Raw genomic sequence first — 17,823 nt, forward strand, 5'->3', positions numbered from 1 at the left:
AAATAAGTTAGTTTCAAAAATATAATTATTATAATTTCATGTGTGATTGAACTATTTTTTAAATTCAAAATCTTAAATCATGACATTTTAACAATACTTAAATAAAAAAGATTTAGGAGTTTGTCCGTAGTTTTTCACTTTAACTGAGCATCTAATCCCGCATATGTACGAGACGAGGGCTTTTATATAATTAAGATTTGGTTGGATCATCTGGAGTATGTTAGCCATCAGTAAATGAATAGCAGAAGAGTAGTAGGTTAACTGGCAACCATTTATACTCAGATTCCAGAAAAGTTGAAACAGGTGAACGGAGTAGGAGGTGGTACATAGATTAGATGCATCGACTATACTGGGTTGTCGTTTTCATTTTCATTAGACAGTCTACACAAAGGAAATACTTATTTATTTTTTCTTTTTTCTTTTAATAATATTTTATATTTTAAAAACTTACATCTTTAATAATTTAAAATCTAATTTACTAATGGTATTCCAATAATTATCGAAAAAGTCTTAATTCTAGCGTATAAAAATGGGGCCTATATTTCTTCCAGTTTTCAAGAAAGAATTATCAATAAACATAAATAATAAGGCCTTAAGAAAACGTTTATTTTGTCCTTCTTTCAATTCCTTTACTTTCCTCCTCCATCAAAAACTTTGTTTCTTCCTCATACGAAAAGAAAAAAACATACAAATTTTATCTTTAGTGTCCAAAAATCGAAACCCCTCAATCTCCAGTGCTGTCGTCTGCATCCACCGCCACTATTTCCATTATCACCACCACTCCACGACGGGTCCGCCACCACTTGCGCTACCACTATTTCTTTATTCACAGTCTAAACTGAGTGTTACAAAAAAAATAAATTTAGCACCCTTTTGTTATTCTAATTTAATTTTGTCATGATCCAGCCCGTGAATATAGTAATTGACACAGTAACCCTCTTGACGGTCAGCTTTAATACCTCAGCCTCTTTGTTGGGTGGGTGTGATCGTTTTACACCACCAACACTCTCATCACTAATTAGGCTGTTTCAGTCCATTAATTACAATGAGACTATAAACACATGGAAAAATGGAAACCATACATACAAATATCAGAAACCAAATTTTTCATGCATTAAACATTTGAATCTCTAAATTCATATTTTAGTTCTTTCAGAGACTGTTCATATAATCTTTGCTACCTATTCTCACAGCTTTTCGGTTATGATAGTTAATCCATCATTTTTCTTAAGATAAATTCCCTCTAATATATACAACTCTAAAAATTCTCTTCTATTAAATTATTATTTTAGTTTTTTTTTTTCAAAAGAAAATATTCATATCATTCCACCAGTATACGAAAAAGAAAGTAAGAGTCTATGAGTCTTTTCTAGTTTAATTAAATTCTCGAGTTGAAACTTTAAACATGCATCTGTTTTCGAACTCGAGAGAATGTTTTGCTATCCTAAATTAACTTGAGATGTAGTCTATTATTCTTGGTGATCTAATATTTTGGACATTACTTGAGAAAAATTTATTTAAAACTAATATATAATGTGATGCTCATGCATAGAGCAGAAATGTAGATGCCAGTAGCGGTGTATTTATTAAGGTTGACATTACATAAGGGTCTTAATTAGAATGAGACATTCACCTATCATTGTGCCGGCAATAATTAACATCTCCGACGGATACAGATAGTTGTTAGGACTATAATATTTGCCTTTAAACATATATTTCTGTTGAGTTACCTTAAAATGACTAATGACTGAAAAAATGAAGGAAAAGGAGAAATGGTTAATTATTCAAGCATTTGATTTATTTATTTATTTTGCATTTTGCAGAGATCAAACCCTGGCAAAAAAAGAAAATCTCATGGAATTTATCATAAAGAGTAGTACACTTGAGAAAATTTTCTTATAATATATATTATAATTACTTTTCTCATTGATTAGCTCGAAATTAAAACTTAAACACATTGATTAGTTGTCAATGAATAATTAAGGGGAAAAATAAATATCAATTGCACCTACCATACTCATAAGTGTTAATTATTATTATTTTGCTTATTTTTTAGAAATATAAAGCAAATGTTAATTAGTTGCCACTGACAACTACTTGTCTATTTCCAACCACAGAGACTCCATCTTTCCTTTATCTTAACCTACACTACCTATGTCCATTTCTCCACTGCAGCTACAACAACAACGAGAGGCAACAGTAATGGATCCTTACGCATTTCTGAACATTTCAAGAAACCCAGATGGCTCACTCTCCAGAAACCCTCCTTTTCCTGACGTACCACCAGTAGACCAATTCATCCCCGAATCCAATTTACCCCAACTCGCTCTCTCTAGAGACATCCCTCTTAATCCGAACAACAAAACCTACATTCGCATCTTTTGCCCTCTCCATCCGCCACAGGACACCAAATTACCTGTCATTATCTACTTCCACGGAGGTGGTTTTATTCTATACAGTCCTGCCTCTGTTATCTTCCATGAATCTTGCAATAACGTGGCTTCCCACATTCCTGCTTTGATCCTCTCCGTCCATTATCGCCTCTCACCTGAACACCGCCTCCCTGCCGCTTATGACGACGCTATGGATGCGATTATGTGGGTAAGAGATCAAGCTCAGGAGAGCGATAACAACGGTTCATGCGATCCGTGGTTGAAAGATTATGCAGATTTCTCAAACTGTTTCCTGATGGGTAGCAGTTCAGGTGGCAATATAGTTTACCAGGCAGGGTTACGTGCAGTAGATATTGATCTTTGTCCTGTTACAATCAGAGGGCTTATAATGAACGTTCCTTATTTTAGTGGGGTGCAGAGGACTGACTCTGAGATGATATTGATCAATGACAGGATATTGCCTTTAGCCGCCAATGATCTGATGTGGTCACTTGCATTACCTAAGGATGTTGATCGTGATCATGAGTACTGTAATCCTATGGTTACAGGGTCAAACGATGAACAGATTGGACGGTTGCCTATGTGTTATATTAGAGGATATGGTGGAGATCCACTAGTTGATAAGCAGAAGGAGTTTGCAAAGAAGCTGCAATCTAATGGAGTGAAAGTCGTGTCAAGTTTTTCTGAGGACGGTTTCCATGCCGTGGAGCTGTTTGATCCTTTAAAGGCACAGCCTTTGTATGATGATGTCAAGACTTTTATTAATAGCAGGTGCCCATGTTAATATCAGAAAAAGCTTGCTACTCTGCATCAACAAAACCAAACATTAACCTGAAGGACGAGGTGGAATATCACAAAAAATGGATTCTAAGATTAATTAAGAGTTGAGAGAGAGAACCCATACATATTATTAACCATCCATCACCCTGAGCATATATATTTATTTCCTTGCTATCCTTTGTGTTGCTGCTCTTGACCTATGAACAAGTTAGCTGGTGAATTCAAACTAATATAATAAGGTTCTGATTGTTTGTATTTTTTTCTCAAGTATTTTTTACGTATTTCGGGTTTTTTTAGCTTGCTTTAAATTGTAAGTTTATTTTCCATTTCTTTAAACGAAACATTAAGCTTAAAAAAAGAACAAGAAAAATAATGAAGCTAATAATGTGATATGAAGAAAAAGAAAACAAGTTATCTGCCCCATTTTCAACCATTTCAATTCAGGCAACATTGGAGCGGGTAAATATATCCTTGTATCTAAGTACTTATAAAGCTTTCTTTGATACAAGAATTATTACTTTGATAATCCCAAAAAAAAAAAATTAATTATTTATAGAGATTACATAATAGAAATGAAATAACTTTGCTTATTTGTGTATTTTATTGATAAAATTTAATTACGAAATATTTATTTATCTTTTTAATGTTTATTATATACTATTTATTTGGCAAAATTAAAAGTAAAGTAAGATAAGGTTTTATAAAATAAATAAAGATAAAGATAAAAAGATTTAACTTTCGGAATGCTCACCATGATCTATAATTTGATTAAAGAAATTATTAATTAATAATAGATCAATAGTCATTTTATCCTGTGCCAAACATTACTTATCAACCGTAAAACTACTTGCAGCTTACCTGCTAGCGGCGGCGTTTTTACTTGTTGCCTATTGATCTATTTACTTCTACAACAATTAAAAATATTTTAAATGACAGAACAAATTACGTCGCTAATGATACCATCAGACCTAAGATGACGAACGATATTTACGTTGCTGGAGCAACTATAGTTTATTAAATTAACTAATTTCAGTTATTAAGCTCTAAATTTTAATTTTTTTCAAGTTTTTTTTAAGTTTTAATTTGCAATTCTGTCGATGATCTCCTAGTTTTACTGGCCTAGAATGAAGGATGTCCAAACAGAACCCGATCTTGAAGGCTAATCTGTTTGAAATCGTTAGAAAAATTTAGCAAGCACAAACTGAAAACCAGGTCCTAATTTTATGCCATCCAAAGTTAAACACTTTAGATACAATATATCTGCAAGAAATTAGTAAGGCTAGTTTCAATCCTATCAAGAATGTCGAGATTTAATCCGTACGAGCATGTTAACTTGAAACTCAACGATGATGGCACCTGTACTCGCCTTCTCAATCTTCCACCTGCAAAAACCAATGCTGACCCTTCCTCTGGAGAACCTGTTCTCTCCAAAGACGCCATTGTCAACGACGAAAGAAACACCAAAGTTCGCCTCTATCTTCCCATCGTATGCACTTCTGACAACAAACGTTTACCTGTTGTAATTTACTTTCATGGCTGTGCTTGGGTCCATTTTACAGCTGATAACCCTGCCCTTCATCTTGATCGTCAATGGACTGCGGGCACAATTCCTGCAATTGTCATTCTTGTTATTTATAGACTCGCACCTGAAAACCGCCTCCCTGCCCAATATGAAGATGCGGAGGACACGCTTCTTTGGACAAAAAAACAATTTGAAGATCCCAATGGCGACCCATGGCTCAGGAATTATGGAGACTCTTCACAATGTTTCATTTCTGGGGCTGGAAACGGAGGGAATATAGTATTCTTTGCTGCTTTACGAGGTGTAGAATTGGACCTGAACCCATTGAAGTTTATTGGGTTAATCATGAATCAACCGTTGTTCGGCGGGAAACAAAGAACAGATTCAGAAGTTCGTTTCGCTACCGATCAAATCATACCTTTGCCTGTATTAGATTTAATATGGGAACTAGCATTGCCTAAAGGGACGGATCGTAATCATCGGTACTGCAATCCAATGCTGGAAGGGCCGCATCAAGAGAAGATAAAACTTTTGCCTCCATGTTTAGTACTTGGTTTCGGGATGGATCCATTGATAGACAGGCAACAAGAATTTGTGCAGATGTTGATGAAACATGGAGTAAAAGTTGAAGCTCATTTTGATGAGGTTGGGTTCCACAGGATTGATATTGTCGACGCTAGAAGACGGGCTGGGTTGTTGAAAATTACTAAGGAATTTATTCATACACAAATTGCTTACAACAGTACTGATCATCAGCTGGACACAAATGATCATTATTTAGACACACATCACAGTGATCATCATTTAAAAGACTAGATAAATTATATTATCTGTGATTGAGTAGAGTGATCTGATGAAGATTTACATCTTATTATATGAGTGTTGAAGAATGTAAGAACATGACCAGATGACTTTACATTCAAAATTTAAGTTGCAGTATGGCTTTCAACTCTGCTTAGATTTCTATTACACTGTTTGCTTGATGTACTTTTTTTTTTTTTTTAAAAGAAACAAATTAATATGTACGTTGATTTCTGTTTCCAGATTATTAATAAAAGGCTGATCATAAGGAGATCAAAAACAAAATGTACAATTCAAATGATGTATCAAATGGATTCCAACAAGATTATGAATATAACTTGAGTTTCTTTTCTTTTTCTTTTTCCCTAATATATAAATGCTTTTCCATATAACATGGAAATGAGATTATAAAGATTTTTTTTTAATTTAATTAAAATCTTTAATTTGAATTTTGAATATGCACCTATATTAATATTTTATTATCTATAAAAAATCCAATACGGTATAAATTAATTAAACTAAATTTAGATATATATATAAAAAAAGTTTTTTTATAATTTGAACGAAAATTTGCAATAATAGAAGTTAAATTTCAATAAGTTTAGAATTATAAATCATTTTTTTATGTAAGCATAATCCTAATTGTCTAAGAAGAACAAGAGAACATAAGAACCCTATATAAAAGACAAGGCATGAAAATATTAGCTATTGAATAAACTGTTTTCTACGCTGATTTATCATCTGTTGACTTTACTATTTGAGTTAGTGGGCGGACTATCAATTCTTTTCTTCTTTTGTTTGATACTTTTCCAAGTTTTGGACCATTTGTCTATGGGCAATTCTTTAGGCAATATCTATTGCAATCAATATTTGCGACATAAGTGAAATTTTATTTTTATTTAAATTTATCGCATATATCACAATAATATAAATAAAAATATTTTACATTCTGATATTAAATGATTGATATATATATTTTATTACTTCAAACTAATGAACGGATGTCAATTATTTATTAATTTAGTACATAGGTTGAGAGATAATAAATATTAAAAAATTAATATTTATTCAATTTAATTTGCAATTTTTTAAATAAAATGAATCAGTTTCATGGTCAACCATATTGATATTGAAAGAATTGAATTCTATTGCCGGTTAAGAATTACAAACATTGAATCAAATTCCTTCGTCTGTACTGCAAAAACATACTCATATGACAAATTCTTTTATAATGTTCAAGAGGTTTCGAGGCAATTGCTCGTCTACAGAATCAATGTTATGGAACCCAGCATCATGGAACCATGACTGCACATTAACTCCAGACTTCACCATCATGCTAGCCAGCTCCTGCCTTCTCTCATGCATGCTGTCTCCACAAGAACTGATCATCAAACACTTCTCTAACATACTCATTTTAATCTTATGCGGACCAGCTACTGTTGGGTTACAATAAGGATGGTCCCTATCTGTACCTATTGGCAAAGATAGATCCCAAATTAGATCGAGTACATGTGATGGCAACTCCTGATCCTCAGCAAATTTAAGTTCCGATGTCTTTCTCTGATTCCCTCCAAAGAAGGGTTGGTTCAACACCAACCCGACAATCGTTAATGGTTTTAAATCCAAATCTAAAGCTTTTAAAGCTGCATGAAACGCTATATTCCCACCACTACCGCGGCCACATAGATAGCACCTGGAGAAATCGCCATAATCTTTCAGCCACGGTTCACCATTTTGGTCTAGAATTTGTTGCTTAGTCCAAAGAATTGCGTCCATTGCATCTTCGTATTGCGCTGGAAGCCGATGCTCCGGAGCAAGACGATAATCTAACGAAACAACAATTGCAGGGATTTCGCTAGCAAACTCAGAACAAGACTGGTGAGGCTCTTTAGTAGCAGCAGTATGGAGTATAAAGCCACCGTTGTGGAAGTAGATAATGATAGGAAGACGAGCCACGGTGTTGTCGTTGGAAGGTAATCGAGTGGGTCTGCAAATGCGCACCCGAGTTTTGTTTTCGACACTTAGCGACAAATCTTTGTTGACAGCAGCGTCGCCGCTGGTCGCCTCAGGATTTTCTTTTACAATAGGAATGTTTAGCAACCGAGTTATGGTGCCGTCGCGATTGAGAGCAATGTGGAGGTGCTCATATGCGTCTAATTTGAGCATGGTTGTGGCTTTAGCGGCAGTCGGATTGGCTTGTGACGGTATCGAATTTTTCTGCAAAAGTGAGTTTAGAGGAGGTTTGAGCCATTTGATTTCTTTGTTAATTTGGAAGAGGAAATAATGTTGTTCGCAGAAGTGGATTATTAAACTAATGGAAATCCGAAAAACTTTGAAATGTATGTTTGAAAATTCTTGTAGCCATTTTTGTCAATAAAATCTTCCGTAGCCATTACATTGGAAAAGGATAGTAGGATTTCTAATTTTGTTTACATTGTCTAATGGCTCTCCTACTAAGTATTTCTTTTAGCTAATATTATAATTTTTGAATTTATTTCTTTAAAATAATGTTATTAATTTTCTTATAGAAATATAATAATAAAATATAAAATTTAAGAATTAATTACATAATATAATACTTATATTAAATAATAAAAATATTTTTAATAATTATTTATAAATTAACTAATATGGATCAAATCATTAAACATCGCTTCTCAAATATAATTTTTATTTTGACATATGAAATTTAAATTTACGTATAATTTATAGTTTTAATTAATTTATTGATGAATAAGTTACACTCGTAATCAAACACTAATTTTAATCATAAAAAATAGCATATTAATTACTTTTGAATATTATATTAGTTAGTAAATTAGTTTTATCTTATCATAAAAAATAACATGTTAATTGTATTTTAATTAATAGATTAATTTTTTATTAAATAATGATTCTGATTATCTCTTAAGAAAATATTAAAAATATTATAAAGACATACTAAATATTAAAAATTGAATTAACTTTTTTATAAATTTAATTTTATAATTAAAATAATAATAATAATAATAATAATAATAATAATAGTGTAATATATAGATAAAAAGCTAATTTTATAGTAAATATTGAAAGAGTATAAAAGTTAATATCTCTTTTATTGGATAATTTTCTTTTAATTAGAGTCTGGTTAGCATATTATCTTTGAACTAAATTAATTATATAATGATATATTATTTAATAATTTATTATCATTAATAAAGTATAACAAAAATAAATTAATAAAAATATAATAATTAATAAATAAAATTATATATTATTTATATAATTTATTTTATTTACGAAAGATGATAAGAATTTGTGAGGATCCGAGAAGCAAACAATAAGGAGGGAATCTTATTTTATTCGTGTAAAAAAGAATATCCAATCACATACTTTGGCTTTGTATGCAATGAACCATCTCTTCTTATGTCGCTGAGTAAAAGCAGACTGCTAGCTGGTGCTGATCCTGTCGTGTCGTGTGCTGCTTCAGTTACCAAAATATCCTCGATTTAGTCCTAAAATCACCAAAAACTTCTCTGATCACGTGCATCATTCCATCGATGTACACGGTGCACACCCTTTTGGAGCCGTTAGATTTAAGTCAGATTAACACGTCGATTTGTTTTTAACAAAGATCAAAACATCATTGAATCCTACAGTAGAAAGGTTTGGGCATGAGTAAATCCAACGTAGATTTTAGGGAGAAGTACATTCTTACCCTTATTGTATTGTCCGATGCTCACATATGCCCCCGAACTAACTTTTTTTGGCCAAATAACTTGTAAACAACTTAAAGTTTGTTATTTAAACCCCTCATCAATTGTGGGTTTATTACAGAAAATTTCTTTCTTTCTGTTAAGATGGGACCAATTTAATGTGGACCAACCCCATTCAAAACCATTATTGACCCAAAAAAATTATTTTAGCATTTAACTAACTAATTAATTTAAAAAAAAAATTAAATAAATGAGATCTTCTTTCTCAAAGTTTAACAAAATAGACTTAACATCAAGCAAAGCCAAAGGCCATTAATCTAAGCAAATTCAAAGGCCAACCTATAATATGTTTTATTAAGATTTTTCTTTAAAGCAAATTTAAAAAATAAAACCCCAACCATTTTTTGCTTTCTTTATCAACGTTTAATCATCCTATAAAAAGTAAATTCCTAAAAAAAATGTGGTTTTGAAAATTGCCCAACAAAGCTAAGCTTTATTTCTTTTAGACTATTATAATTTGAATTTTTTTTCATTTTTCATTTAATAAATGAGATTATCTCAATTTCTAATTTATTTTTTTTGATAAATGAGAATACAAGATTTAAATTCACCTTTTTATGTCTCCAGATTTAGACAATTTTTACAAAAGATAGCATTTATTTGAGCAAACAATCAATTTAAATAAAAAAATAATAGTAAATCTAGCAGCGATAAAATAAAGAAAAATGTTACCATATTAATTTACACAAACCCAACCGACATTTGCTATCATAATTTGCAGTGTTGATTAGCTGAGGATGAATATGTATGGTAAACTGTTTCATATTCCAATTATTTATTTTTATCTCTTATGTATTACAGGCCTACTTAAAATATCGATGATTTGCATGATGTGGTTTATTTATTTATTCTTTTAAGAAAGAGCATTGTTTGGTGTTAGTTATTGGGAATGAGAAGAAAAGAATAATATAGATAATGGCAGCTTGGAGATAAATGGTGGTATCTCTATTAAAGGAGGGGCCTAAATAACATAATTTTAGTGATTTGCAAGTTATTTTACTAAATACTTAACTGAGGGGCTTTTTTGAGCCTCAAACTATATATTAGGGGCAAAGATGCATCTTCTCTCCTCCAGTTTACCAATAGCGTATGGAACTTGGACTGATAATAGTAATGTGATTTTGCCAACGTAATTTCTTTGGGTCTTCTCCTCATCATCGCTTTCCTTTTTTATTTTTTTTTTCTTTCTTTCTTTCTCAGCCTAAAACCTCATCGAAACCCCACTGTTATGAACGGTGGCGGAGGGAACGCGCCACCGATGCAGCCGGTGGAGGATGGTGGCGAATTTCTTCTCTCTTTGCTTCAAAGAAGTAACCACCAAACGCAAACACCACCACAACAACAACCTCAATTCCCTGTTCCAATTCCAAATACACCCTCACATCAGCAGCAACAGCAACAGCTCGCTGTAGATCCTGCTGTTGCAGCAGTGGGTCCTAGCATTCCATTCGCGACGTCAATTTGGCAATCGAACGGACATGATATTCTTTCACCTCCTCCTGCTTGGCCCTACAATCTGTCACCTCCTAATTTGGTTCCTGGTTTGCTTGGTTTCCCGCAAAACCACCCTTGGCAAGGCAGCCAATTTCAAGGTAGTGACCAGCGTGGATTCTTAGGTGATGATCTTCAAAGATTAGGGTTGTCAAGTGGTAATACTAGAATTCGTAATCTGGTACAGCAAAAGCAGCAACTTGAGCAGAAGTTACAGTTTGGTTCCTTTCGCAGTGATATCCAACCACCTGAGGGTTTATTAAATTTAAATTCAAAGCTCAACGCAGCGAAGGAGCTTGGAGTAGATTTGGGGATTAGAAACTTAAATGGAATGGAGAGGAATCTCCATTTCGAACCACAGCTGATGTCGAATTTAAGAACTTCAGATTTGCGCGAGCAGGATCAAAGAGGAGGATGGGGAAAGCAGCCCCATGGAAGTAATTATAGGTCTCAGGAAACTCGAATGCCTCCTCCAGGGTTTTCCAATAAACCTAGAGGAGGAGGAAACATGGATCATGTGAGTAGAAGGAGAGAGTTGGATCACAATGTGAACAAGGAAAAAGGAAATCACAGTGAATTGAGTAAGAGGAATGCATTTTTAAGTAGTGAAAGTAAGAGCTTAAGGGATGGCAATGGTTCCCGAGATTTGGGGCTTACTAGACAACTTGATCACCCTGGTCCACCTGCTGGGAGCAATCTTCATTCTGTTTCAGCACTGGACATTGAAGAGTCTCTATTGAACTTCAATGCTGAAATGGTTGAAGATGGGAAGAATGATGGTCATGACTTGGATGATGTTGGTGAAGAACTTGCTGATACTTTATTGCTTGAGGGTGAATCTGAGGGCAAGAATGACAATAAGCAAAATCGCCATTCTCGTGATAAGGTCTACTTTGTCCACTTGTGTTTGTTTTTTTACATGCGAAGTTCCAGAGCTATAAGTCTTTATGAATTATAGTAGTTTAATTCAAACTAATCATCCAATAATTTGCATCCATATATGAAAGTTTCATGCAAATTTTCTATGAAATGTAATGATTGGTTTTTAACTAGTTAATTAAATGAATGAGTCATCCATGCAGTCATATGATGTTCGTGAATTTGATGCCGAGGTTGGTGCACAAGTTAATTGTCTCTCAAGAATACTCAGTTTTGAATTGTCAAGAATCAAATATATTTGTGATGTGGGATTAACTTCCATTTTTGATTGTCAGGAATCTAGGTCAGATAACAGGGGACAGCAGATACTTAGCCAAAGGATGAGAATGCTTAAGAGGCAGATGGAATGTCGGAGAGACATAGACAGGCTAAATGTTTCTTTTCTTGCAATTTATGAGTCACTAATACCCCCAGAGGAGGAGAAGTCAAAGCAGAAGCAATTGTTGACATTACTGGAGAAATTAGTCAACAAGGAATGGCCTGAGGCTCGGTTGTATCTATATGGTTCATGTGCCAATTCGTTTGGGGTTCGGAAGAGTGATATTGATGTTTGCCTTGCCATTCAGGATGCAGATATTAATAAATCTGAAGTGTTGTTGAAGTTGGCAGATATATTGCAGTCGGATAACCTCCAAAATGTGCAGGTGAATCAGATCGTTTTAAGCTCTTATATGGTTCATAAACTCAGAGTTAATACCACAAAATGTTCCTTAAAAGAAACAAATTACAAATCTTCACTCCACCTTATTAAGTTTTCAGTTTGTAAACCAGTCTAAAAACATAGATAAAGTTGCCTTGGCTTAAAATTTGGATGCTGAAAAACTCAGAAGGTGGAGCAGGAGAACAATTTGCATAACTAATCAATGCTTTCATGCTCTTTTTGCTTGTTGGAGGAAGGATGATTGAGAATATGGATATTTGCAATTCTTTTATTGCTGTTAAAATTTTGCTTCTAATTACATTGTATATAATCATTGATTGGTCAAAACTATGCAAGTTGACTGAACAGAAAGGGCTGGAGGAAGAAATATTTTCCCCTATGACAGCTTTCCTCGTTGATCACATAATAAGAGTGAAGGGCTTTTATTTCTGTATTAAAATAGATACATGCTTCAGCATAAATATCTGAATCAACTATCCAAAGAGGATCACTTATAGCAAGAGCATGAAAATTTACAGTTGTTATTACAATCTTTTTTGGTGGTGGAAGTGTTTACTGTATTTTCTTAATTTCTGTCACTCATAGATGAAGATTAGCGTTTAGTTCATATTTGTCTTTATCATGTGAAGCCCAGTTGCTATGCCTTGATTAGTTAATCATGGTTTCTAATGAGGAATATCATTCTAGAAGATTGGAGATTGGAAATCGATATTCTAATTTCTAAGGAAATTATTAATGTTCTTTATAATTTGGTATTAATGAGGAAATTATGTGTGGTTTACTGAGTTGATTGGAACTTTCTCTTGTTTCTTTCCTTCTTCGGTGAGATTGGAAGTTTCCCAAAACCTGGTGGATGGTAGGAAGAAAAAGTCGGAGACTGGTGAACCTTTCGACTAAAATATATAACGTTCAAGTGTCCTTTCCTCAGTGCTGACTCAAGGAATAAATTGAGAAGTCTGTAAATTAATAGTGCTCAATGTTCCAGATATGATATTTTCTTTTCTCATTTATAGGGTTCATAAGATACTGCAACTGGACTTCCATTTAATTGTCACTGAAAGCTAAAATCAGTTTTGCAAAGGATTTTTGTTACCGTCTTGGATAATAATATTCCATATGTAGCTTTCTTTTTACATCATTCATGAAAAATAGTGTGTTAATTCTATTATGTTGACCCTACAGTGGCTCTATTATTTGGTATTGTTGTTATATTCCGTCAGTAAACGAATGATTCAAGATCATTGATTTTTGAGCAAGATGTTGTTGCTTGTTTATATGGGATTATAATTTGCAACTAGCCTCCATTATGATCTTCGAGCAATTGGCTTTCTATTATGGCTATCATAGTTGGTTTGGAGGATATTATTAGAGTATAGCTGCATGATAAAATCAATGTCTTAGAAGTGATCCTGAATGTTACATTTCTATGTTTAGGTTACTTACTGTTTTTGAGTTTTTTACTGCTATGGTAAGTATTAGGTAATAAAATGAAAATCATTTTATAATATGTTCCAATGTTCTGGTCCTAACTCAGATGGTGAGCTTGGTTGTTTGTTTAGGGCTATATTTATCATAGGTGGATGTTAGGTGTCCATTTAATTGCAGGCTAGACATATCCTTATACTTGTCATCCTATGTAAACTCAGGCTTCTTCTTTATGCGTTGGTTTTGGCTTATTCAATTCAGTGAGTCATTGATTGACCTGGGAATTTTGATATCCGAGTATTCTTCATTCTCATTTCTCATTCTAGCTATGGGTTCAAGACATAGGTTCTGGAATATTCTCTGATAATATGTTAATGTTTCTCTGTGATTTTCCTTAGAACTCCATATCTAACTACTCATTAGTATTTTGTTAGTCAAAAGAAGACCATCTCACGGAAGTGGATAACAAGATGGAGGATGAGAACTCCTCTTTAAAAAAAAAAAAAAAAAAAAATAACACCACCCGAAAAGCAAAACTATTAAGTATTCCTCTAATTGCAGTACATTATTTATTATTTTGATATCTTGGTGAAATGAGGTATTGGAGCTTCATATTTTGTTGTTACATCTGTAGGACATTCACGTTTCTCCTTCTTTTGGAAAATGGCCTCTATGTCATGCCAAGATTATAGTGCAATTTCTTTTATTCATTTGGTTCCAAAATTATCCTCTTTTACCCTTTTTAAGCAAGAGCAAACTCTACACATTTCCATGAAATGGAGATCTTCCTTGGCTAATCTGTTTTTCGATTTGGAATTAAAAATATGACTTGGAACATAAACAAAGGTTTGAACCTGGAAGATGATATTCTTGCTGTTTGTAGGTTTCAGATGGAACTGCCTATTACATGTTCATTGCAATTCGCTTTCTTTCTTTTCATGGTTTTTATTATCTGGAAATATAGTTAATCTATGTTTATTTCCCTTGTATGTGCCAGTTCTTGCATCACCTTCCTTTTGAGTCCTTAATTGAGGTTTCTATTAACAGGCATTAACACGGGCAAGGGTTCCCATAGTAAAGCTTATGGATCCAGTGACTGGAATCTCCTGTGACATATGCATAAACAATGTCTTGGCTGTTGTAAATACAAAGCTTCTTTGGGATTACTCACAAATAGATGTGAGACTGAGGCAGCTGGCTTTCATAGTGAAACATTGGGCAAAATCAAGAGGAGTTAATGCAACTTATCAAGGAACCTTATCTAGCTACGCGTGAGTTTAACTTTTGGGTTTTGAGGATCTTTATGTTTTTTTGACTGTGCATGGCTAAAATTCCTTTTTTCTTTTCAGGTATGTCTTAATGTGCATTCATTTTCTACAGCAACGTAGACCTGCTGTTCTTCCGTGCTTACAGGTCTGCATTTCTGGTTTTGCGTTTTAATTAGATTATGTGATAGTCATGCCTTTTATCATTATGATAGCGAACATTTAGAAAAAGTTTCACATCAATGCCTAGCCAGTCTTTTGTTTGTTTCTATTCTTCTCCACCTATGATGTCTCTGTTGTCTTAGTCCAGATATTGGTTATATACAGTCAATGGATCCAATAAATTGATGAGTATTGCTTGCACAAGAACTCTATCAAGCAATGGCTTGTGAAGAGATAGCCTTTTGTTGTTGATACCTGTTTTTCTTTTTTCTGCCCTCATACTTGCAACTGTTTACGTCATAACCCTGGATTTGTTTGTTGATCAGTAAGCTTATATCAAGAATCTCTTTCGTTCATTTATGATGCATGTGAACTATGTAACCAAGTAGATTTTAGGTGACATTCTTGTTGGGATTTTGTAACTGTTATAAGTAGCAACCTCAAGTCTTGGCTTTCTATTACTTGGTGTCTTTTGGTGTAAAATGTTTCTAGATTCTTCTGTTACTTGATGTATCGTGGTCTAAATATGTTTGGCATCATGTGAAATATTTATGCAATGCTGTCTTTCAGGAAATGGACACAACATACTCTGTCACTGTAGATGACATTGAATGTGCTTACTTTGATCAAGTGGAAAAACTTCAAGGTCTTGGATCCCGCAACAAGGAAACAATTGCTCAGCTGGTGTGGGCCTTCTTTAATTACTGGGCATATCGTCATGATTATGCAAATGATGTTATATCTGTTCGCAAAGGAACCATAATCAGGTGATATGACAGTCTTTAACTTTCATAAAACTTTATTTGTCAGGGAAATAACAAATCTGTAAGTTGCATATGTTATGCCATAATAACAAATCTAGTCAATCTATGTTTAGGTGATACAGCTTTACTGCAATCACTGAGAAGTATCAATTTAGAAATCAGCTAAGATATTTCCTAAAAATGGCTGTTTTGGTGGCACTTTAATTTTTGCAGTAAATGGGAAAAGGACTGGACAAGGAGAATTGGGAATGATCGTCATTTGATATGCATAGAAGACCCGTTTGAGATATCTCATGACCTGGGTAGAGTAGTCGATAAGTATAGCATAAAAGTTCTGAGGGAGGAGTTTGAACGTGCTGCAAATATCATGCAGTATGATCCAAATCCGTGTGTAAAGCTTTTTGAACCTTATGTTCCTAGTTGAATTATATTTGCTTCAATTGCATTTAGATATAATAATTAATTATGGTAAGTTAAAACTCAACTTGTAAATGCCCTTTTGTCATCTTTTGTGTCTTCATATTTTTTTTGTTTATACGCTGTGCTGATATTATGTAATCTAGTAGAGGTTGGTGGGCTTCAAATCACATCTCCCATTGCATAATGACTTCTGGCCTTCTGAGAATTTCAGTTGCAATTTTAAATTTAAGATGGTGACAGCTGAGACTACATTCAGCAGAAGTAGAGTTGCAACTTCACCGAGTTGAATTGAGCTTTGGCTAGCTTCTTTCGACTTGGTTCATTCATTATTCAGCCGTGCAAACTGAGTTCGGCTCACTATATTGATCTGCCTTTGATGAATAGACTTGTTTTCGTTTCTCTGGCTTCAGTTTGTAGGTTATGATTTCCCTGAAGACTACAAAGAAAGTTCTTAAAATTATGTAATTTCTATCATAATTTTTATTTCGTAATTTGATGAAGAGAATTGTGACAACATATTTATCTTGGCCTAGTTATAATTTTTATTAAATCTACACAAAAAAAAGATATAGATATCCTTCTACATTAACTTAGAAAGTAATCAATAGATAATTTGATTCAATAAACTGATTAAGTCGATATATAATGGACTAAGTATCGGTGGGTTGCGATGAGAGTATTATCTAGAATCTTTAATGCATGCAGAGTGGGAGGTTGTACGGCCAACTATCGATAAAATTCTTATTGGTAACACTTTAACTTTAATATAATTTAATAGATATTTTAATTTAATCTTTTTTATAATATTAATAATATAAAGAAAATTTTATAAAATACGAGATTTTCTTACTTTTTTCTCTTTTTTATGGTACCGTGCTTTTTTTATATATTTTTTTCTTTCTTTTTTAAGATGTTTTTTATTTTATTTTATTTTATATTTTTTAATGAATTGAGATGTTGAGATCTAAGGATTGATGCTAACATACTTCCACTGTCTAACAATTTAAAGATCCATTTAACTAATGAAGGACCAAAAAAGAAGAATCACATATAAAAAGAAGAAGAAAGAAGTGCCACGCCTAAAATATGATACAACATGAACTGAATTTTCTGTTCCACTGTAATATCTATAATCTATAAATTTAACAACTTTTTATATCAATATTTTATTTATTATTACACTGTGAAAAGCACCACTCTGCCCTGTAAAAATGAAAAACAGTAGAAACAAGATATTGTCTTTACTCTCTAAAAGACTTCAGAGTCAATTTTCTAGTCTCAATGTAACAACACATTGTGTCATCCAAGAGAGTTGTCTAGGAGATTAAATAAAAATTACGCCCGATAATGAACTATTCCACTATGTTAGTGCACGATAAAAATATTAATTTCATTTCTTCTTTATCCAATAATGTCTCAACTTTCCAATTAAAGGAATTATTATC

The 17,823-nt window shown here is 33.1% G+C and overlaps 4 protein-coding genes across 4 annotated transcripts; 3 read left to right on the forward strand and 1 right to left on the reverse strand.

Annotated features, from left to right (window-relative positions):
- The first annotated feature begins 2,089 nt into the window (after nt 1-2,089).
- LOC8258470 (probable carboxylesterase 8) lies at nt 2,090-3,428 on the forward strand. The gene has a single exon (XM_002511706.4). It carries the CDS (start codon nt 2,155-2,157, stop codon nt 3,175-3,177), a length of 1,023 nt encoding a protein of 340 aa, XP_002511752.2. The 5' UTR covers nt 2,090-2,154; the 3' UTR covers nt 3,178-3,428.
- A 756-nt stretch (nt 3,429-4,184) lies between these two features.
- Nucleotides 4,185-5,849, forward strand: LOC8258471 (probable carboxylesterase 9). The gene has a single exon (XM_002511707.3). It carries the CDS (start codon nt 4,474-4,476, stop codon nt 5,509-5,511), a length of 1,038 nt encoding a protein of 345 aa, XP_002511753.2. The 5' UTR covers nt 4,185-4,473; the 3' UTR covers nt 5,512-5,849.
- A 770-nt stretch (nt 5,850-6,619) lies between these two features.
- On the reverse strand, nt 6,620-10,015 carry LOC8258472 (probable carboxylesterase 9). Its single transcript, XM_048370431.1, has 2 exons — nt 9,943-10,015; nt 6,620-7,850 (listed from the first exon to the last, which is right to left on the reverse strand). Exons 1-2 carry the CDS (start codon nt 10,013-10,015, stop codon nt 6,706-6,708), a joined length of 1,218 nt encoding a protein of 405 aa, XP_048226388.1. The 3' UTR covers nt 6,620-6,705.
- Nucleotides 10,016-10,361: 346 nt separating this feature from the next.
- Nucleotides 10,362-16,583, forward strand: LOC8258473 (UTP:RNA uridylyltransferase 1). The gene is made up of 6 exons (XM_015729022.3): nt 10,362-11,628; nt 11,957-12,325; nt 14,815-15,038; nt 15,117-15,180; nt 15,765-15,961; nt 16,172-16,583. The coding sequence occupies exons 1-6, from the start codon at nt 10,480-10,482 to the stop codon at nt 16,380-16,382; spliced, it is 2,214 nt and encodes a 737-aa protein (XP_015584508.2). The 5' UTR covers nt 10,362-10,479; the 3' UTR covers nt 16,383-16,583.
- Nucleotides 16,584-17,823: the final 1,240 nt, after the last annotated feature.

Source organism: Ricinus communis, chromosome 1, assembly GCF_019578655.1.
Source record: "Ricinus communis isolate WT05 ecotype wild-type chromosome 1, ASM1957865v1, whole genome shotgun sequence".
In the NCBI taxonomy this organism is placed as follows: Eukaryota; Viridiplantae; Streptophyta; class Magnoliopsida; order Malpighiales; family Euphorbiaceae; genus Ricinus; species Ricinus communis.

Coding starts and splice junctions, on each gene's coding strand:
- LOC8258470 (XM_002511706.4), top strand. CDS start 2,155: ATGTCCATTTCTCCACTGCAGCTACAACAACAACGAGAGGCAACAGTA.
- LOC8258471 (XM_002511707.3), top strand. CDS start 4,474: ATGTCGAGATTTAATCCGTACGAGCATGTTAACTTGAAACTCAACGAT.
- LOC8258473 (XM_015729022.3), top strand. CDS start 10,480: ATGAACGGTGGCGGAGGGAACGCGCCACCGATGCAGCCGGTGGAGGAT. Junction 11,629..11,956: donor ATCGCCATTCTCGTGATAAG/GTCTACTTTGTC, acceptor TTTGATTGTCAG/GAATCTAGGTCAGATAACAG. Junction 15,962..16,171: donor CGCAAAGGAACCATAATCAG/GTGATATGACAG, acceptor TAATTTTTGCAG/TAAATGGGAAAAGGACTGGA.
- LOC8258472 (XM_048370431.1), bottom strand. CDS start 10,015: ATGAAACAGTTTACCATACATATTCATCCTCAGCTAATCAACACTGCA. Junction 7,851..9,942: donor TGATAGCAAATGTCGGTTGG/GTTTGTGTAAAT, acceptor AATGGCTACAAG/AATTTTCAAACATACATTTC.